Source organism: Cinclus cinclus, chromosome 1 (assembly GCF_963662255.1).
Source record: "Cinclus cinclus chromosome 1, bCinCin1.1, whole genome shotgun sequence".
Lineage (NCBI taxonomy): Eukaryota > Metazoa > Chordata > Aves > Passeriformes > Cinclidae > Cinclus > Cinclus cinclus.
The window spans coordinates 33,973,849-33,990,435 of NC_085046.1; the positions used below are offsets into that span (position 1 = coordinate 33,973,849).

Genomic DNA, 16,587 nt, shown 5'->3' on the forward strand with positions numbered 1-16,587 from the left:
TGTTTTCATTTGAAGCATAAGACACAGATCGCTGTCAAACCTTGTTTTACAACTGGATGTAGTGCATGTTGCATACTTTCTGTTTATGGAGTGTGTGTGCATGTGTGTATGAGATTCCCAATTGGTTTAAATCCATTGTCTTTGGCAAAGACGTGTGCTGTACACCATTGAGAATTGGCTCTCTTGCTGTTGATGCGTCCATTCTATTCTTGTTTTCCCAAATCATTGTGTTAACTGGGCTGCAGCTCATGAGGTCTCTCTCTTTTCAGGTTTGTATTTCCTCAGCAATAATTTGGTCATAAATAAGCACATTTTGAAGATCACCAGATAGACTAATGAGGAAAGATTTTTGGGAGGAAAGTTTTGAATATGATTTTTGAATATTGATTGCCTCATTTTGAAAAGAGAACATTAAATTCCTGGTTTAAAAAAACCAAAAAACCAAACAAGTTAGAGATACTTACCTTTTCATATTTTATTGCATTTCCACTTGCTTCTATTTAGAACATTTTATAGCAGTAAGTATCCTTTCTGCTTTAAGCTAGAGAGTAAAAAAGTTGTGCTTTGCTATTTGCATTACTGGTCATTTGGGCTTGCAGCTTTCTATCATGTATATTGGCTGGCTTGTGTGCATATTTCTTAAACCAAGATTTAAGATTTACATGTTATCTGGAATTTGATCTATAACTCGAAAGGCTACTGTAGCCACAACAAAAATGAAAATAACCCTGAACTGTTGAAAATTCAGCTCAGAGTGCTCAAAGTGGTAACGACTGCAATAGTAGTTTTGTCGATATTTATAAATCAAGGCAAACCAGAAACTGGATGTTTCAATTTACTGCAGTTTCAATGTAACTGATACCCTCAAGTTTAGAGCTTTAAGCTTTGTGAAGTGCAGTGTTATTTCAGGGCATGCATCCAATTTTTAAAACATTATATAGATTGGAGACAGATGAGTTTTTCAGAATTATTTTAGGCCTATTTTGATTGAATGCCTGAGATGCATTTTCCAGTGGAAATTAATTGCATTGATGTGAAAACAAATGAACCCCAACCTCAAAATTATCTGCAGGTTCATGCTTGAACCGGCACTTAAAAGGGAGGGAGTGGACATGGATAGTGACTGGGAATTATGATGTCAATGCACACTTTGTTGGTAGAATAAAATAACCTTTCTTTAATGCCTGCTGTTTTTTGGTGTCTCTTTTAACATGCATGCATGCGTAGAGAGAGAAATTTCCCCATGTATCTGTGCTTGGACATGGGTGGACAGCGGCTTTTATTTGCTATCATTGCTTCCCTTTGCATGCTGCAAGAAACCTTTGCTGGCCTGTGTCAGCAGCTAAGTGTCAGCAAAATCTCCCGCAACCACCTGTAGAGCTTCTGTTGCTGTCATGGGGAATTTCTGGAGCACACATTTCTTAGGGAGTGTGCTAGGTGAATTTATCAGTAAATAGCAGCTAACATGATTTCCACCGATCAGTATAATTTGCCTATGTAAAAACCTCATTTGTGGTTCCTGTTTCTCTGACTGATGCTCACTGATGAGTGGATATCTCCCAGTGAGAAGTAAGCAGAGAAGGCAATGTGAATCCTTTAAATTAAGAGAGCAAATAACACTGGCTTGGAGCTGATCTCTGTTGAAGCACAGCTGCAGCAGTTCTCCATGTCTTTGTTCTGTGCGCCTTGAGATTCACCTCTTCCCTGTGCTTCTCATCATTTGTACTAATATAGCTGTCAGCTGGGATTTTTAGCATGTTTAAGAGATGAAGAATGTGCAAAGGTTCCTCCTAAGGAATGGCATATATTAATTTTGATCTCCATGAAAGTTTGAAGGGAATAAGTGAAATGGGTTGGGGGTGGGAAGAGGGTCACTGAAGATGCATTGCTATGTGGTAGCATTAAAATATTTTTACACCTGAAGATGACTTGCTGAACAGATAATTGAGAGTACACCCTCATGTATGCGCCCCTCTGCCTCCTTCCCCACTGCCACCCACTGAAACAGCCAGCAGCTTTGAGACACTGAGCATATTTGGGGCTGTGACCATGGTGGGCTGTGCTAACTTTCCTCTAGGCTGTAGAGTGAGGTTGGCATCACAGGAACAATGTGCTGATGGCAGAAGTGCTTGGGATGCAATGAGCATTTTAAAAACACAGAGTTTCTCTGCGGTATTCTTGCTAAAGGGTAGGATTAAGAGTTGGATTTTGGTCTGCCACTGATGTCATATATCATCTGAGAGTTTTTCAGGCTTTCTAATTTGCTTCTTTCCTATTTTGTTTAGAAAATCACATAGAATTATCTTATATAATGCCTTTATTAAAGATCTCTACAGTATGTGTTACTTTCTAGTATTTTTAGTGCTGAGTGTAGAATTTAAATCTCAGTAAATAAACAGTCTCACATGTACATACATCTACATATTGTCTTCGTTAGTGACTGTGCTCTGCTAACCAGAGCAAACTCTGCTTTCCACAGTGGATACAGAAGACTTGTGTTTGTCAGCAGGAGACAGGCTAAATCTGCCAGTGGCAGATGCTGTACTTGGTTTTCTCTTATTTTGGCTGTTTTCTTTAGTCAGTCTATTTTCTAGCAAAGTTGTGATCAAATCTCTGTTCCATGCCCAATCATAGCATTGTGGCTGCATGTCCTGTGAGTTGTATTGCCACATGGTCTTGAGACTCAGCAACACTTGGAGCCACTGTCTTTGTATAAGCTCTAGACTGATGCACATGAATGAGAAACTGATGGTTACAATTTTATTGGTTTATTAATATGGAGCTGAAGAAATGCGAAGATTCAAACTAATTGCCTTTTAATTAATATTATTTTATATTTAAATTGCTATAATCTTCTTTTGGGGTCTATTTTGTCTTTTTGTTGATTACTCACGACAGCTGTTTTTTTGTGGGGACTTAAATTAGGTACCTGAAGTGAATTAGCCATGACCATAAACTGGCCTGTAATTTAAAGCCTTCACTTAAATAAGAATCTTAATTTGACTAATTAATGCGGGACCCTTTTCCCAACCTCTTTGTGCACAGCAACCTTTCTACTCTAACTTTTACAACACTGGATGTGGGGACCCACAGGGGCAATGTTGACGAAGAAAAAGTCAAGAGAGGTAAAGCCACCCAAAGTATTAGTATAGCAGTCCTGTCTGCCTGCAGGCACATGAAGACATCAGCAAGTACATCTTTCTTAGACACCCAGGCAGGCAAACATCTCTGAAACACGGGGGCATGAAACTGCTGCCGCAGCATCCATCATCCTGTGAAGGACAGTGAAAACATGTGCTGTCATCTTTGACATTTTAATTGAAAAGAAAGCTTACACAGATTTTGACCTTAAGCAGTATGTTTATACAAGTGTATACAGAGAAATAATCTGTCAGTTCAGTGCAGGCTCATTGCTATAGGAGTTGGTTTAGTAGCTGAACAATCCAACATTAGCTCACACACCTTGCCTTGTTCCATGCCTCAATAATTTTTAGTAGAAATACTTTGCCTAGAGGCATGCAGTTATTAAAAAAGAGGCTCAGCTTTCTTAAAGTCTGGAATTATTAGCTCATGGTAACAAGCCTGCACTGGAGAAACTGTTGGTTCTTTGTTTTCATAACTTTGCTGTAATTCACCATCTTATTTTCAGAGACAAACTTCTGCATTGTTTGGGAAGTTAAAAAAAAAGGAGAAAAGAAAAATAAATCACTTCAAAAAGATTTTTTTTTTCATTTTTGTTATAAAGAGGGTTTAAAGCTCTTTTATCTTCATATTTCTATTAAAATTGCACTGGTCCAAATAACAAGGATAAATAGGAAGACAGTTTTAAGAAATTTGCTTTACCTCATTTCCAGTATAGGAGTCAGTTGGTAGTGAATAACCAGTGAGAATTCTCTGAAGACCCTCTCAGCCCTTTAAGAGTAAAATATACATTTTCTCCTCCATCCTTTTTGCAACCTACTATCCCTTTCAGATGCAAAGCTGTGAAGGTCAAATAAAATCCATATACAGTGCTATAACATGTGTGTGAAAGGAGTCACTTGAGCAAATGAGGGCTCCAGCACCTTTAGATAGCCCAAACCTGGCAGAAGAATTAGTTGGGGTTCAGTTGTCACTTTGTCTGGATGCCTCGGGTAGGTTTCTTTCCAGCTATTTAACCTGTCAATATTTTTCCTCAATGAGCCTCATATTTTCAAATTTTCTTGATTTTGCTTGTCAGGCTGGAATCTTAAACCCAGATTTTACAAAGAATGGTCATGTTAAAAAGTGTTTGTGTAAGCTTTATTGTTGTTGTTATTATCCTGGGGTTTAAGACAGCTGCCATTTGATGTATTTGTATGTTATAGCTACCTATTTTTTCAATGAAAAATTATATACCTTTATCTGTGGGGCTGCAAAATAATTTGTTTTCCTGAAGAACAAAGCTTGGTTCTGTCTGAGCTGGCAGACTGTGGTAGCAGTGGAATCAGTTTGTCATTGTTGCTTGCTTTTATAATCAAATCACATTTATGTTGCAGTTTTTTGGGGTTTATCCCACTTTTTTTTTCTTATTTTAATGCAAGAATGTGTTTTTATAAGGGCTAGTTCTTTACAATCCTTGAACCTGCCTTTTGCAGTCTTTCCCTGATTTGCTTTAACTATGCTGTTATCCTTCACATATCATTTGTGAGTTCCAGCTGTGTGCATAACACTGTGCAGAACATAAACTTCTCCAAGGAGGTTATATTCTAAGAAACCATTCTAGCTTTTCTTATTTTTCTTGTAATGGGTCAGGCAGTAAGACCCAGTGAAATATTTAGAGGGGGAAAAAAAGATTGAAACCAGCAGTTTCTAAGACCTGTAAGAGCCAAAAGGCAAAATGTTAATGGGTTTTGTGAGGCTTCCAAGGACCTGCTGGTCCTTGTACTTGTGCTGAATTTGCAGAGGTTCCTTGAACATGTGTTCAGGAAATATAGGTGGCATTAGCACAACTGGAGTTTCCAAAGGCAAAATTTATCATTGACTAAACCTTTAAAGAAACTTTGGCCCACTAAATATATGATGGGGCTGCTGATTTGTGTGACTTTTCTCCTACAAGCTCAGGTGAAAAGTACAGAAATCTTAAGAAATTTTGAAGGCATTTTTCCATAGCATGATAGCATTTTACTGTGTGTATATCTATATCTATCTATATCGATACCGGTATCAATATATATCCATTCTCTGTCTGTTTGTTTGCTTTACTCATTCTTTCCTTTCATTTGGGTGTTCTGTCCTTGTGAATTAGAACAAGTGACCAAGAATGCATTTCTGATGGAGTTGCTTTTCTTCCAATGAGCAGCTTCTCCTCAAGTGACATTGAGGGATATTTGAATTGAGAAGTAACATCTCTTTAGTTGCTTTTGACTTCTGTTCTGTATAATTTCATATCTGTATGCTGCATCTTGCTCCTTTTGTAATGCTTTTTGCTGAATTCCTTCCTCCTCTGTGCCCATGTATAGCTTGTTATGTCAATTGTGCCAGCTTTTCTGAGACACTTACATAGGCTTTCCCTTCACTTCTGATTCAAGTTTCTTGTTCTTAAGACTTTTTGAAACTAGCCTTATCTTATCTCAGTCCTCCAGTTTCTCATTACAATGTCAAGCATCACTTACACTTTGCCAGTGTCTTTACCATCAGCTGGTTTCTCTTTCCCAGGCAGAAATCACTTCTTGTCCAACACTGGGAAAATACCTAAAGGTAAAAAATATATGAACACCCCATTTAAAAATCTCTACAGAAAGCATAGCTTTGTCTGGATGCTTCCCAAATCCTCTAAGTTATGAGCCACAATTTTTTCCTCTCCAGAGTGTTGCCCTTTATGTGTCTCAGTCTTAGATACTCCCTTCCTCTTGCAAATTTCCTCAGTCCTGTCATTTCTGAGCCTACCAGTTAAATAAAAAACATACGAAGAAACAAAAAGGCAACCAGAGTTGTGCCTCTAAACTGTCTCCAGTTCTTTAGCGTATTTATTTGCTTGTGTGTTCTATCTCCGTCTTCTACTTTTCATCTGGTTTGTGTTCCTAGAATGTAAACACGCTCTGTATGAATTGTCTCTTATCTGTGTTTGTACAGTGCCAGGCTCAATGGGGTCCCAGTCCCGACAGGGACCTTTGGGCACCACCACAGTGTAAATGTCTGCTACTGATAATAATAATAATCTGCCCACATCATGCAGATGTCTGAATTATCTGAGAAATACAAACAAGGATCTTTACTAGATTGGCAGAGAGCCATGAATTCTAGGTGCCAGTTTTCCCCTGAATATGGTTTGGCTCTCTGGAAAATCCTGGTGACACAAACCTCCCACTTCTTGGAAAGCTTGGCTCTCTGATGGTGATGTGATTAAAATATCATTAAACATGGGACACAGAAGGTCAGGTGAGGTCCCTTGCAACTATGTAAGGTATTCCAAGTACCGGTCTGGTGCTTTGTTGTTGCTTTTCCTTGTGTTTATTTTTTCCTCCTCTGAACAACAAATGGATAAATTGAAACTAGACAGAACTGCCCTACTTTGAGGGGTGGGAAATAATGGATTACAAATGAGGAAAGCTCTACATAGGTTTAGGTTTATATGGGCTTCTGATAGGTTTAAAATACAGGGTTCTGATAGGTTTAAATTATGGCAGTGTGGATCAAAAAACAGCAGACAAGCAGTAAATGAGTCAACCTCTCCAGTCAGAACACATTTCTCAGATTAAAACATACCCTCCATTTCTTTGCCTCTGAGTGAATTATTCAAATGTTGAAGGCCCAGGACAGCACTTGGGCCAGGTACTCTGGCTGCAGTAGCTGCAGTAAAAGCAGCTTGCACCTGGTCTGTGGAAACACATGCTCCAGGAAACTTATTTCTGCAATGAAAAGTTTAATTGTGACAGTACCTGGCTGTGAATGAGACTTTTAGAGGGTAGACTGCAGCCAGCTGTGCTTATTCTCAGTATGGTAGGCTGCTTGGGGGCTTCAGCCTGAAAGCCACTCAAACCACAGGCAAATATTGACATCCCTTGAAAAGATCCAGGCTGATCATCAGTGATTGCTCCTCATTACATTGATCATAACAATATCCTTGCTGCCTTATTCACCTCTGTCTCCCTATTGCTTCTACTCAGTCTCCTTCATTTTTGCCTTGATCTCTAGGCTTTTTGGGGCAGAACCTCACCTCACCCACATATTTTAAACCAAGGCTTCTAGGCACTGTTGTAATAAATGTGTAGATACATACATGTTTATACTTGTATATATAAAAGATGAAAGTCTAATCAAGTGTGTCGTGTGATGGCAGTGTGGTACAGAAATACCTCAGCCAGTGCTGACCTGACATGGCAAATTTCCACAGCACAACCAGCCACCTGTGGGCTGCTTTGGTGTGAGCTGGCTGGCTATGAAGGCTATGGAAAGTCAAGAGACAAGCTCCTTTACTCCAGTGCAACTCAGTATTCTTCTGGCTAAACTTTTTCCGTACCAGAGCTAGCTGGAGTGGAACAAACAGGGTTGTGATGTAGATATCCTAGATGATCTTACACAAATGTTACATGCAGGGGAGTAAGGAGGAGGAGAGAGGTCATGGTAAGACCCACTGAACTGGAGTGTTTCACCATAATAGAAAATATTCTGCAGTGATGCTTTAAATAGCATCAGTCCTTTTGCACATGGCCCCAGAGGGTCTGGATCAGTAGGAACCTACTCTCATGAGACCTCAGCAACAAATTGTCATCTGCCCAATTTGTCCTTAAAGACTTCAAGTTAAGGGAAGCCTAGTCATTTACCAGATGAGGTAGAGTTTAGGCATCAGGCAATCAATTGCATCATATCAGACGGAGTATTTAGTATGAATCAAGAAGACACACACTGAAGTATACATTCTGGATATTTGATTGCATTAGAGGAGTTATCTTTAATCATTGGGAAGAGTCATATGAGGGAACATGATCGAGTCACCATGGCTTAGCAGGGCACCACCCATCTGTTTAAATGTTAATAAGGGTGACTCAGGGTGTTAGCATGACCATGCAGAGGAAGAAGAGCCAACATGGTCAGTTACAGCAGCTTGGCTACCGTATTTTACTAAGGCACCATAATGCTGACTATCCAGGCCATGTGTGCCCAAAGGGACAGCACACAAATGATGGCCTAAACTCCATCATGTTCAACAGCAGGCTTCCACTGGAACACAATAACAATTCTTAAATTTAAAAAAAAATTCCATGGATAGCCAGATTTTAAGTGAGGTTGAGCATCTGCCAGTTCTCTATCTTATAGGTCCTTTATCTGTGGGATGTTTGCCCAACAGTCCTATTTATTTAGCAACACAGGTGCCAAGGAATGAAAATCTCCCAGTCAGCAATATTGATTGACAGGCTGCAGGCAGTACATCCTCAGCATTTACAAAGAGAGGAGCAGATTCAATACGTCCGCTATTAAAAAAAAAATAATTATCAACTCTCAGTGACTTTCTTTGCTGCCAGATAGAAAGCAACAACAAAAGAGATTGTGCTGTCCTTGGAAGAGATGTCTTAGACAAACTGAGTATCTCAGCCTGTACGGTTCTGTGCCATACACATTCCCTGAGCTCTGTGAGAGTGAGTGTGCAGGAGCACATGCTAAATCCATGACCTGTGTTCAGTGTAGGAGCAATGGAAGTATCCACAAGTACTGGCCAATGTCAGTTTCCCTGATATGGGAGGGGGAAATCTAGAGTGCATTCTGTAGCGCTTTTATCAATGGCAGGAGAGCACTGCAGGCTTTTCAACAAAGAGGCTCAACCTTGAAGTGCAAAGCTTCTCTGACAGCTCTGCACCTCTTTTAAAAAACAGACTTGGGAACAGACTAGCAGGGGTGTAGTAAGAAAAAAAATACCTGAAGAACTGAAGGGTTTTTTCCCCCTCTAGCTAAGTGTAAAATATTTACTTTCCCCTAAAATGAAGCACTGTTAAAGGTAAAACTGGGGACAGCAAGGAAGCTTCTTTGCCATTTTAATAAATGCCAATAATTGCCTTTTGCCCATACCCCATATTCCCAGACTCATTAAAAGAATTTTGGAAATTTTTTGGCTCTGGAACATATAAGCAGAACCTAAACCATGCAGTCCCTTGAGAATCACTTGCACAAATTGTATAGGTCAGGCTAAAATAAGTTTCTGTCAAACAGCCTAACACCTAAGCTTATTATGAAACTGGTGAATTGTACAAAGGCTCTGTATGTAGGGCACTCTCAGAACAAATAAAGGTGGGGGGAGGCTCTTTTCACGGTGCTTGTTTTACTTTGACCCCACTGAAATCTCAAGCGGTATTTTTATTGAATATGTGGTTCTGGCCAGTGCAGTTCCCATAGATTCTGTTCCATAGATCTAAGTTCCCACACATCTGAGCTGGTGGACTTAAGAGGGCTGCAGAGTGGACAGGTGGGTGCACACCTCAGTCTCATTCCAGGCCAGGCAGGAGAGTGCACCAGTGCTTTCTCCTTTCTTGCTCAGTCCTCCTGCCTGCTGTCTGGGAGGAAGCCCCATATGCATCCCCATCCAGGGCTGCAGCACACTCTGTTCTGCCCCTCAAATGCCCCAGCATGGGGCTCCAGCCCTTCTGTCTGACACATGGACTTTAAAGCATGAGGTAGAGAAGACCTGTTTGAGTTTGTTGTTGGGTGCTCTGCAGGGCAGTAGTTCTGGTGAGTATGGGCCAGTGGGAAGTGGACCCTGCTTATGGGGGTTACCACAGCCTCTAAAAATCAAACTGAGATCTCCTCCTCACATTCAACCCGATATCTCCTCACTTTTTTCTTTTCAAAAGAGCATTGAATCTGCTTTTTATGCTATTTTGACCCTGTCCCATTGATTTGTCAAGTCCTCGTGTAAATGAGTGCTGGTACACAGAGCAGCTGAGTTTAAGTTGACAGTAGAATGGGTCAGGGTCTCTGTACTTGGAGTGTAATTCCTGAGCTCATTTTTCCTGCACTGCATCCATTCCACTTGTGCCACCTCCGCAGCTCCCCAGGCTTAGCCATGTGCTGAGAGACTGTAGAACTGCATATCCCAGAAATTCATTCATGCTTCCTCACAGAACTTACTGCACTCTCTCACAGGATTACACCACACATCTGAAAAATGTTGTCTTGAGTTTTTTTTAGGGTGATATGAAGATGTGAGTACCTCATATTCCTCCATCAACAGATAACCAGGAAGGAATAGGAAGAGCTCCTTGTCTGTGTCTGAGATATGTTTACTGTTATTTTTGGGTTTCTTTCTTCCCCTTCTGAATAAGTACTGTATGTGTCTGGGAGGATTTTTAAAACATCCTTCCGAACACAGGCTTTTTCTCTCCCCGGAGAACCGAGACAAAAGGATGGGTTCAGTTGCATGCAGCTGCTAAAAGAGGGCAGCTGAGGGCAGAAGGGTGGGAGGAACCGAGTGTCTGAGTATGAGGGAATTGTCAGGACAAGGATTTTGAGGTGGCATTTGTTGGGATAGAAAGGTTTCTGGGGAAACAGAGTTGAAGAGACAAGTGTTGAACGACTACAAGTCCAGGGATAGAAAATACTGGGGAGTTTTAAAGAAAAGGGCATTAGGTGGTTTGAAGTCTTGGCAAAAGAGAAGGAGACTTGTATGTGAGAAGAAGGTGGTTTTGCTGTCAGACAGGCACCTACCCTTTGGGACCATGGCTGTGGTGTCCTCCATACAGGATGTCTGTGAATCCCATCACTCACAGCCTCTGGGCTTTTTGCACATGGTTAGATAGCTGGAACTGACAGCTAAAGTTAGAGAGGGGTTGTATGTATTCATGGTTGCCAGTACCACTTGCAATTGGAGGGGCAAAGCCCCATCATTTGGTGTGGCACAGATCAGGCCAAGAAGGACAGTCTTACCTCTTGCTCCACTAGGGTTATGACTCTGCTTCCCCTGACCAGCTCAGCTTATGACTGAAGCAGAGGATTCTTCTGCCAAGGCTTTAAATCAACCCTGATATTTAGAGGCTCTAAACATCTTAGACTCTTTTCCATGATAGCCCCTGCAGAGGGTCTTCAGGCTCCCAGATTATGCATCCCCTTCTCCAGTCCATCTTGTACCTTTAGGGGCAATTCTCCTTCCCAAGAAACAGTCTAAACCATATGCTATACAGAAAATCATCCTGTTCTCTGGGAGCTTAACACACCTTGTACCATCAATGTTCATTGAGGCACTGTTTGTAAAAACTTTTATTTTCAAACTTTTTGAAAGCTTGAAAAGGTAGCAAATTACACTCACCCAAAACTTCAAGCAACTTACACTTTCTTCAAAACTAAAAAATACCCCAAAACAACAAAAAACTGATAACATCATTCCCAAGGCCACATTCTTAAAGGCTTTCTTCAAAGTGTAATCCCAGCATTGTTTAATCTATTAATTTTATGAGTGAGGCCCTTTGTGAGTGGGCCTGCTTTCTCACATGCAGTTTTCCCTGTGCTGTACTTAAAAAAAATCCTTCTAAATCTTTTGGATCCCTTTTGCCAAAGTAATTCACTCTGCTTTTCTGGAATCCATATGTTTTCCTTTCATAAACTGCTTAATCTGAATGTAATTTTCCTAATTTTATTTCTAATTTGTTTTTCCCATTTTTTTGTGTTCTGGCAGTGTTCTAAGTGGTGAAATTAGTAATCTTGCTTTGGAAAAAAGGCTTGGTTGATTTTCACAGGAGAGAATATCAAAAGTGATTTGAAATACTCATTTTAGAGTAGCTTATTTACAGGTAGTTAATTTTCTGTCACAGTCTGCAAATCTCCCATCCAGATACTTTTCTTCCTGAGGGCTAAACTTGCAGCAGTGCACTAACGCCAGCAGATTTTTCTGGTTTGTCTGTAGAAAATCTTTTTTGTACCATCTTTATCTAGCCACTATACTGTGCAGCAGTGCTCAGACTGAGACCAGCTGATACATTTACATTCATGTTATATCAGATGAACTATACTGGTGCTTTAACAGATAAAGAGAAGAAGGAAGGTGATTCATCTTCTTCTTGAAAACTTTATGTTTCACTGATTTATGCAGGAAAGGACAAACCCTGGATTGGTTTATCTGCTCCTGCTTGTCCAGAGCTGCCTGTGCCTACCAATGGCTGGCTGGGTAAGGCTTGTTTTGGTATCCACAACCCATGACAGCTTTCTTTTATTTTCTTTTCTTCTAGGCCTGTCCCAGGTTCTCTGTCTTCGCTACTGCACCTACACAACCGACAAAGACAGCCTATGCCTGCCTCTATGCCTGGCACCCTGCCCAACCCTACCATGCCAGGATCTTCTGCTGTGCTCATGCCTGTAAGTTTTCTGAATTGGCTTTTTTTGCAGGGTAAGAAGTTGTGTTCTGTTTGATTCAATCTAAGCAGAGGTGAAAGTCTGCTGGATTATGTAAAAACCCAGTGTGATAAGTTAAGGAAGCTGGACCTCCTTTGGTGCTTCACCTTAGACTAGTATATTTCTAATTAAGTTAACAGCAAGCTTAGTGTGAGAGTGATTAGAAGCAGCTTCCACGAGACTACAGTTTGTGATTCTCATACTGGTTCACGTAGGTGAGATCAGTATGTCTGTGCTGGACCAAAGGGATTTTTCTGATTTCAGAAAATAACTGGAAAAGCAATGTACATTAAAGTTATGTCAGTGAACTTGAAGTGATCCTCTTGTGTGGGAAATAACCGGCTAATGAGAAAGAAATGTGTTTTACTTTTCTGGCCTGTTAACTTGCACTTACTGAGAACTAGGTAACAATTGCTGCTCATCTTTAATAATTTCTGGAGGGAGGGGAGTATTTCCCATCTTATGGAAGCCAAAGAGCTGCCTTCCAATTGTAGCATCAAACTTTAAATTATTTTAACCTTTTAACCTTTCCAGAAGAAGACATTTGGGCAGGTTAGGGATGGAGAAAAGTAAAGATGACATGGGGAAGAGGGGATGGAGAAAGGAGAAGTTTTTGCTTCATTTCACTGCCTTCAGTTTGCAAGACAAACCTGAGAGCCATTTACCATGGGAGGGAGAAAAGCAGTGCTTGTTCTGGCTTTGCTGGATCAAGGGGAACACTCCACAGGGATGCAAAGATTCAGGTTTGGCTGCTATTTGAGCAGTCATGAATAAGTTATTAATTATTAACTTGTCAATAAGGCTCTCCTAGAATATCGATCAGGAAGTTAAACAAAAAAAAAAACATAAGACATATCATTGTGGGAACTTTTTTCTGGCATGATTCCCAAGGAACCTGAACTGCAACAAACATCCAGTGACAGTGTAAGTTCAGTGGCCTCAGTCTGCTGCCGGGGAGCCCTCTGGGCAGCTTTACTTGCAGACGGGCAGGTGTGCTCTGGCTGTGAGCCCTGGAGATATGAGCACAGAGGCGAGACAGACCCTGTCAGCACTGGCTGCTCCTCCTGCCCCCAGCACTCCTGAAAGGGCTGCAGGGAGATGGCAGTGGGAGCTGCTCCTACCCCATGGAGATAGGGTAAGGGAGCCTTGGCAGCTTTTCCCTGCCAGCAGGCAGCAGGATATTCACATTTCCCCAAAGCCCAGCACCCATTCTTGCAGGAATCATGGAGAGTGGGACACAGCACTTCACCACAGGGCACAAAATAATAACTCCTCTGCTTGGATTGCTCAGAAGGACACAAAAGTGTCTTTTGTCAGAGCCAAAAATCTGTCAGACGGGCTCAAAGCAAGGTGGGATACTCAGCTCTGTCTGGAAGTAGCACCATAACCCTGCTTTATCACTCCTGACAAGGCCTAACAGTGTGGGGGGCTTGTCTCTTTTTGGGGAATACCTTTCAGGAAATTAGAGGATTTACTGCCATTGGGTTTTGTTTGTATCACTCCCTCCCAGCATAGTGAGACTAGCTTGCAGAAAGGGCTCTGAACAGCCAGGAGAAGTTTCGCTTTGTTTTTTGCTATCTCAGCAGAGCATGAAAGCTTCCCTTACAAGACACTGGAAAACTCATCCCAGCTGAGCAGCCTGAGTGGAGGAAAAACAGCCAACTTGTTTTCCATATGCTTGAGATTGTAGATTTTTATTTATGCTTTTAACAATATAAGTTGGGCTGCACTGGGAGGGGAAGCTAAAATTTTATACAGTGATGCTTTTAAAACCACTTAACTCTGAGTGTTGTTATACTGAAAGGGAGAACATCATTACAAAAAAGCGCAAACCTGGGTGGCTGCTGCATTTGTTTATTAAAGAACCCCTTTCTTTATAATTGGCTGTGAGTTTTCAGGGCCGATTCTGATGAAACACACGCCTACATGCATACACATATGCAATTCATGACACAGATTGTTAGTTTCCCAGTCATGACTTGAAGAAATAAAGCTGAGTCCATTTAAATAGAAACCGAGAGTAAATTCTTGCAAACGTCTCCAGATGTTTTTTCAAACCTTTTTTTTTTTTTTGGTTTCTTTTAAAAGATGGAGCGGCAAATGTCAATGAACTCCAACATCATGGGGATGCAAGGGCCGAACCTCAATAATCCATGTGCTTCACCTCAAGTTCCCCCAATGCATTCAGAAGCCAAAATGGTAAAAAGAGAATTTTTAAAAATTACTGTATTTTCTCGTATTACTGTTGCATACCAGTTACCCAGACAGTGGGGGGGATGTAGCCAGACACTGCTTACTTCATTCTTAGTCATACATTATATTCTTTTTTAATATGCTGCAGTAAATTGCCTTTGTGTCTATGAAGTTACACGATGTTCTTGGTCCTAACTGATCTCTCGGTGAGAGGGAACTGAAGGGTGAACTATGTGATCCATACTGTGCTAAATAAGATTTTTTGGTGCAGATCAGTAGAACTTAAGTGAATGGTTGAAAATTGTTAGTTAACGAAAACTACAGTATAAAGTGTATGCTACTGCAGAGAGAGTGTACGTTGTCCTTGTTTTTTCCAGATTAGAGGCATGGTGTGTCAGAGGTGCACAACAAATAACACAAGCAACACACACACACACACACACACACACACATACATATATATATATGACACTGTGATAACACTGTGATGTTTTCTTTTTCTGGAATGAAACAAAGGTGTTCCCATCAAAAAGAAGTGTCTGAATTCTGACAAATGTAATTTATTTATACGAGTGTCATAACAAAAAAAAAAAAAATATTTTTTAAAGTTCTTCTCCATCTTAAGAGGTCAAGGCTTCTCAGGAATATTTACTGATATTGGATTAATGTAGGTAAACTAAACTACAGGTGGACATCTGTAAGTTTTATTTAAAGTGCAGCTTTATATGCACTCTTGAGTATATATTCTGTATCTTGTGCATATATTTGGGACTAATATCCTTGGAATCAAGTTATCAGAGTAGAAAAGCTCGGGCTTTTTACGTTTCAGAACTCCCATTTGCTGCTGTGTAATGGAAATATGAAGACAGAAGTTTTTAGCTTTAACTCTGTAGGGCTTTTATCCTCTCAAGATACCTTGTCATAGTGAAAAACAGGAGTAACTTCACTGAACTTCTTTCAGTGGCACTTTGCCAAGGTAAAATTGTCGTAAGTGAGAGAATGAAATCAAGCCGACAAAGATTAAGCAACCACACATTTTTATATATTTCTACTTTGCATGACTAGTACAGCTTTAAAGTTGTTGTCATCTATCCTGAGGCAAAGAAAATTAACTACTTGTCTGTAGGTATGGTGCATAGAGAAGACTCAGGATTAAGAGCAACAACATATACAAGTTTATTGTATGTGTTTATACTGTTTTCTTAGGTTGAGTAGGTCATGCCTTTGCCTCACTGTTGGTCTAGGTTAGGCTGTTAACCCAACCTCTGTTAACACTCTCTCTAAAACCACATTCCATAATCATGCAGCCATTTGGCCAGAAGAAGAAGGATAGCCAAAAATGCTGGCTCCCCCAGCCAAGGAAAACCTGTGGTCCAGAGTTCTCTCTGCTGTACCACACAGTGACGGTGACATGCCAAATGGCAACAGCATCTGCAGCAGAGCTTGTTAAAAACTTTTTGGAATAGGCAAGTGTTTTTTCAGTGCAAGTGTAGCTGAGCCAAGCTAAATACTCCTTGGCTGAATAAATCAAAAACTGGCATCTGTTTTGGGGACTAAAGGTTCTGAAGTTTACTCTCTCCCCACACCCCCTGCCTCTTTTTTACTGGTAGTGTGAGGCTACTTAAGAACAAGATTAAATTATTAGTGCATATGGTGAAAATTCTGTGCTTTAATAACTGAAACTGTACATTAATACAAATTACCTTTTAATCTGGGTAAGCAGGTTTTGTCCCTAAATCTAACGTATGAAGGCATTTTAATGTACGAAGAAATTGCTATCAGCTCCAAAATGTGGTGTCGTGAACAAGCAGAACATTTACTTCTCGGGGCCTTTCTGCCACTCTTCCAAGGGTAGAAAAAAATCTGCACACATTAACTCTTAAGAGGTATACTTCAAAGTTCCAGGACTCTTCCTCTTCTCAAATGCAGGTTAGGGGTTTTAAAAATATTTAATATTTCTATATTCTAATTTTATGCTTTGTTTCTGTGTGAGCACACATGCAATGTAAAAAGCCTCTTCATTTAACCACTGCTTTGAGGAATATGAATCTGTTGACAATA

General features: G+C 40.5%; 1 protein-coding gene across 1 annotated transcript in view; it reads left to right on the top strand.

Moving 5' to 3' along the window:
• Positions 1-16,587, top strand: part of CREB5 (cAMP responsive element binding protein 5) — a 212,862-nt gene that overhangs the window by 132,689 nt on the left and 63,586 nt on the right. The window contains exons 6-7 of the mRNA XM_062508535.1: positions 12,171-12,297; positions 14,422-14,532. Coding sequence (XP_062364519.1) covers positions 12,171-12,297; positions 14,422-14,532 — 238 coding nt within the window. The remainder of the gene's footprint in view (positions 1-12,170; positions 12,298-14,421; positions 14,533-16,587) is intronic.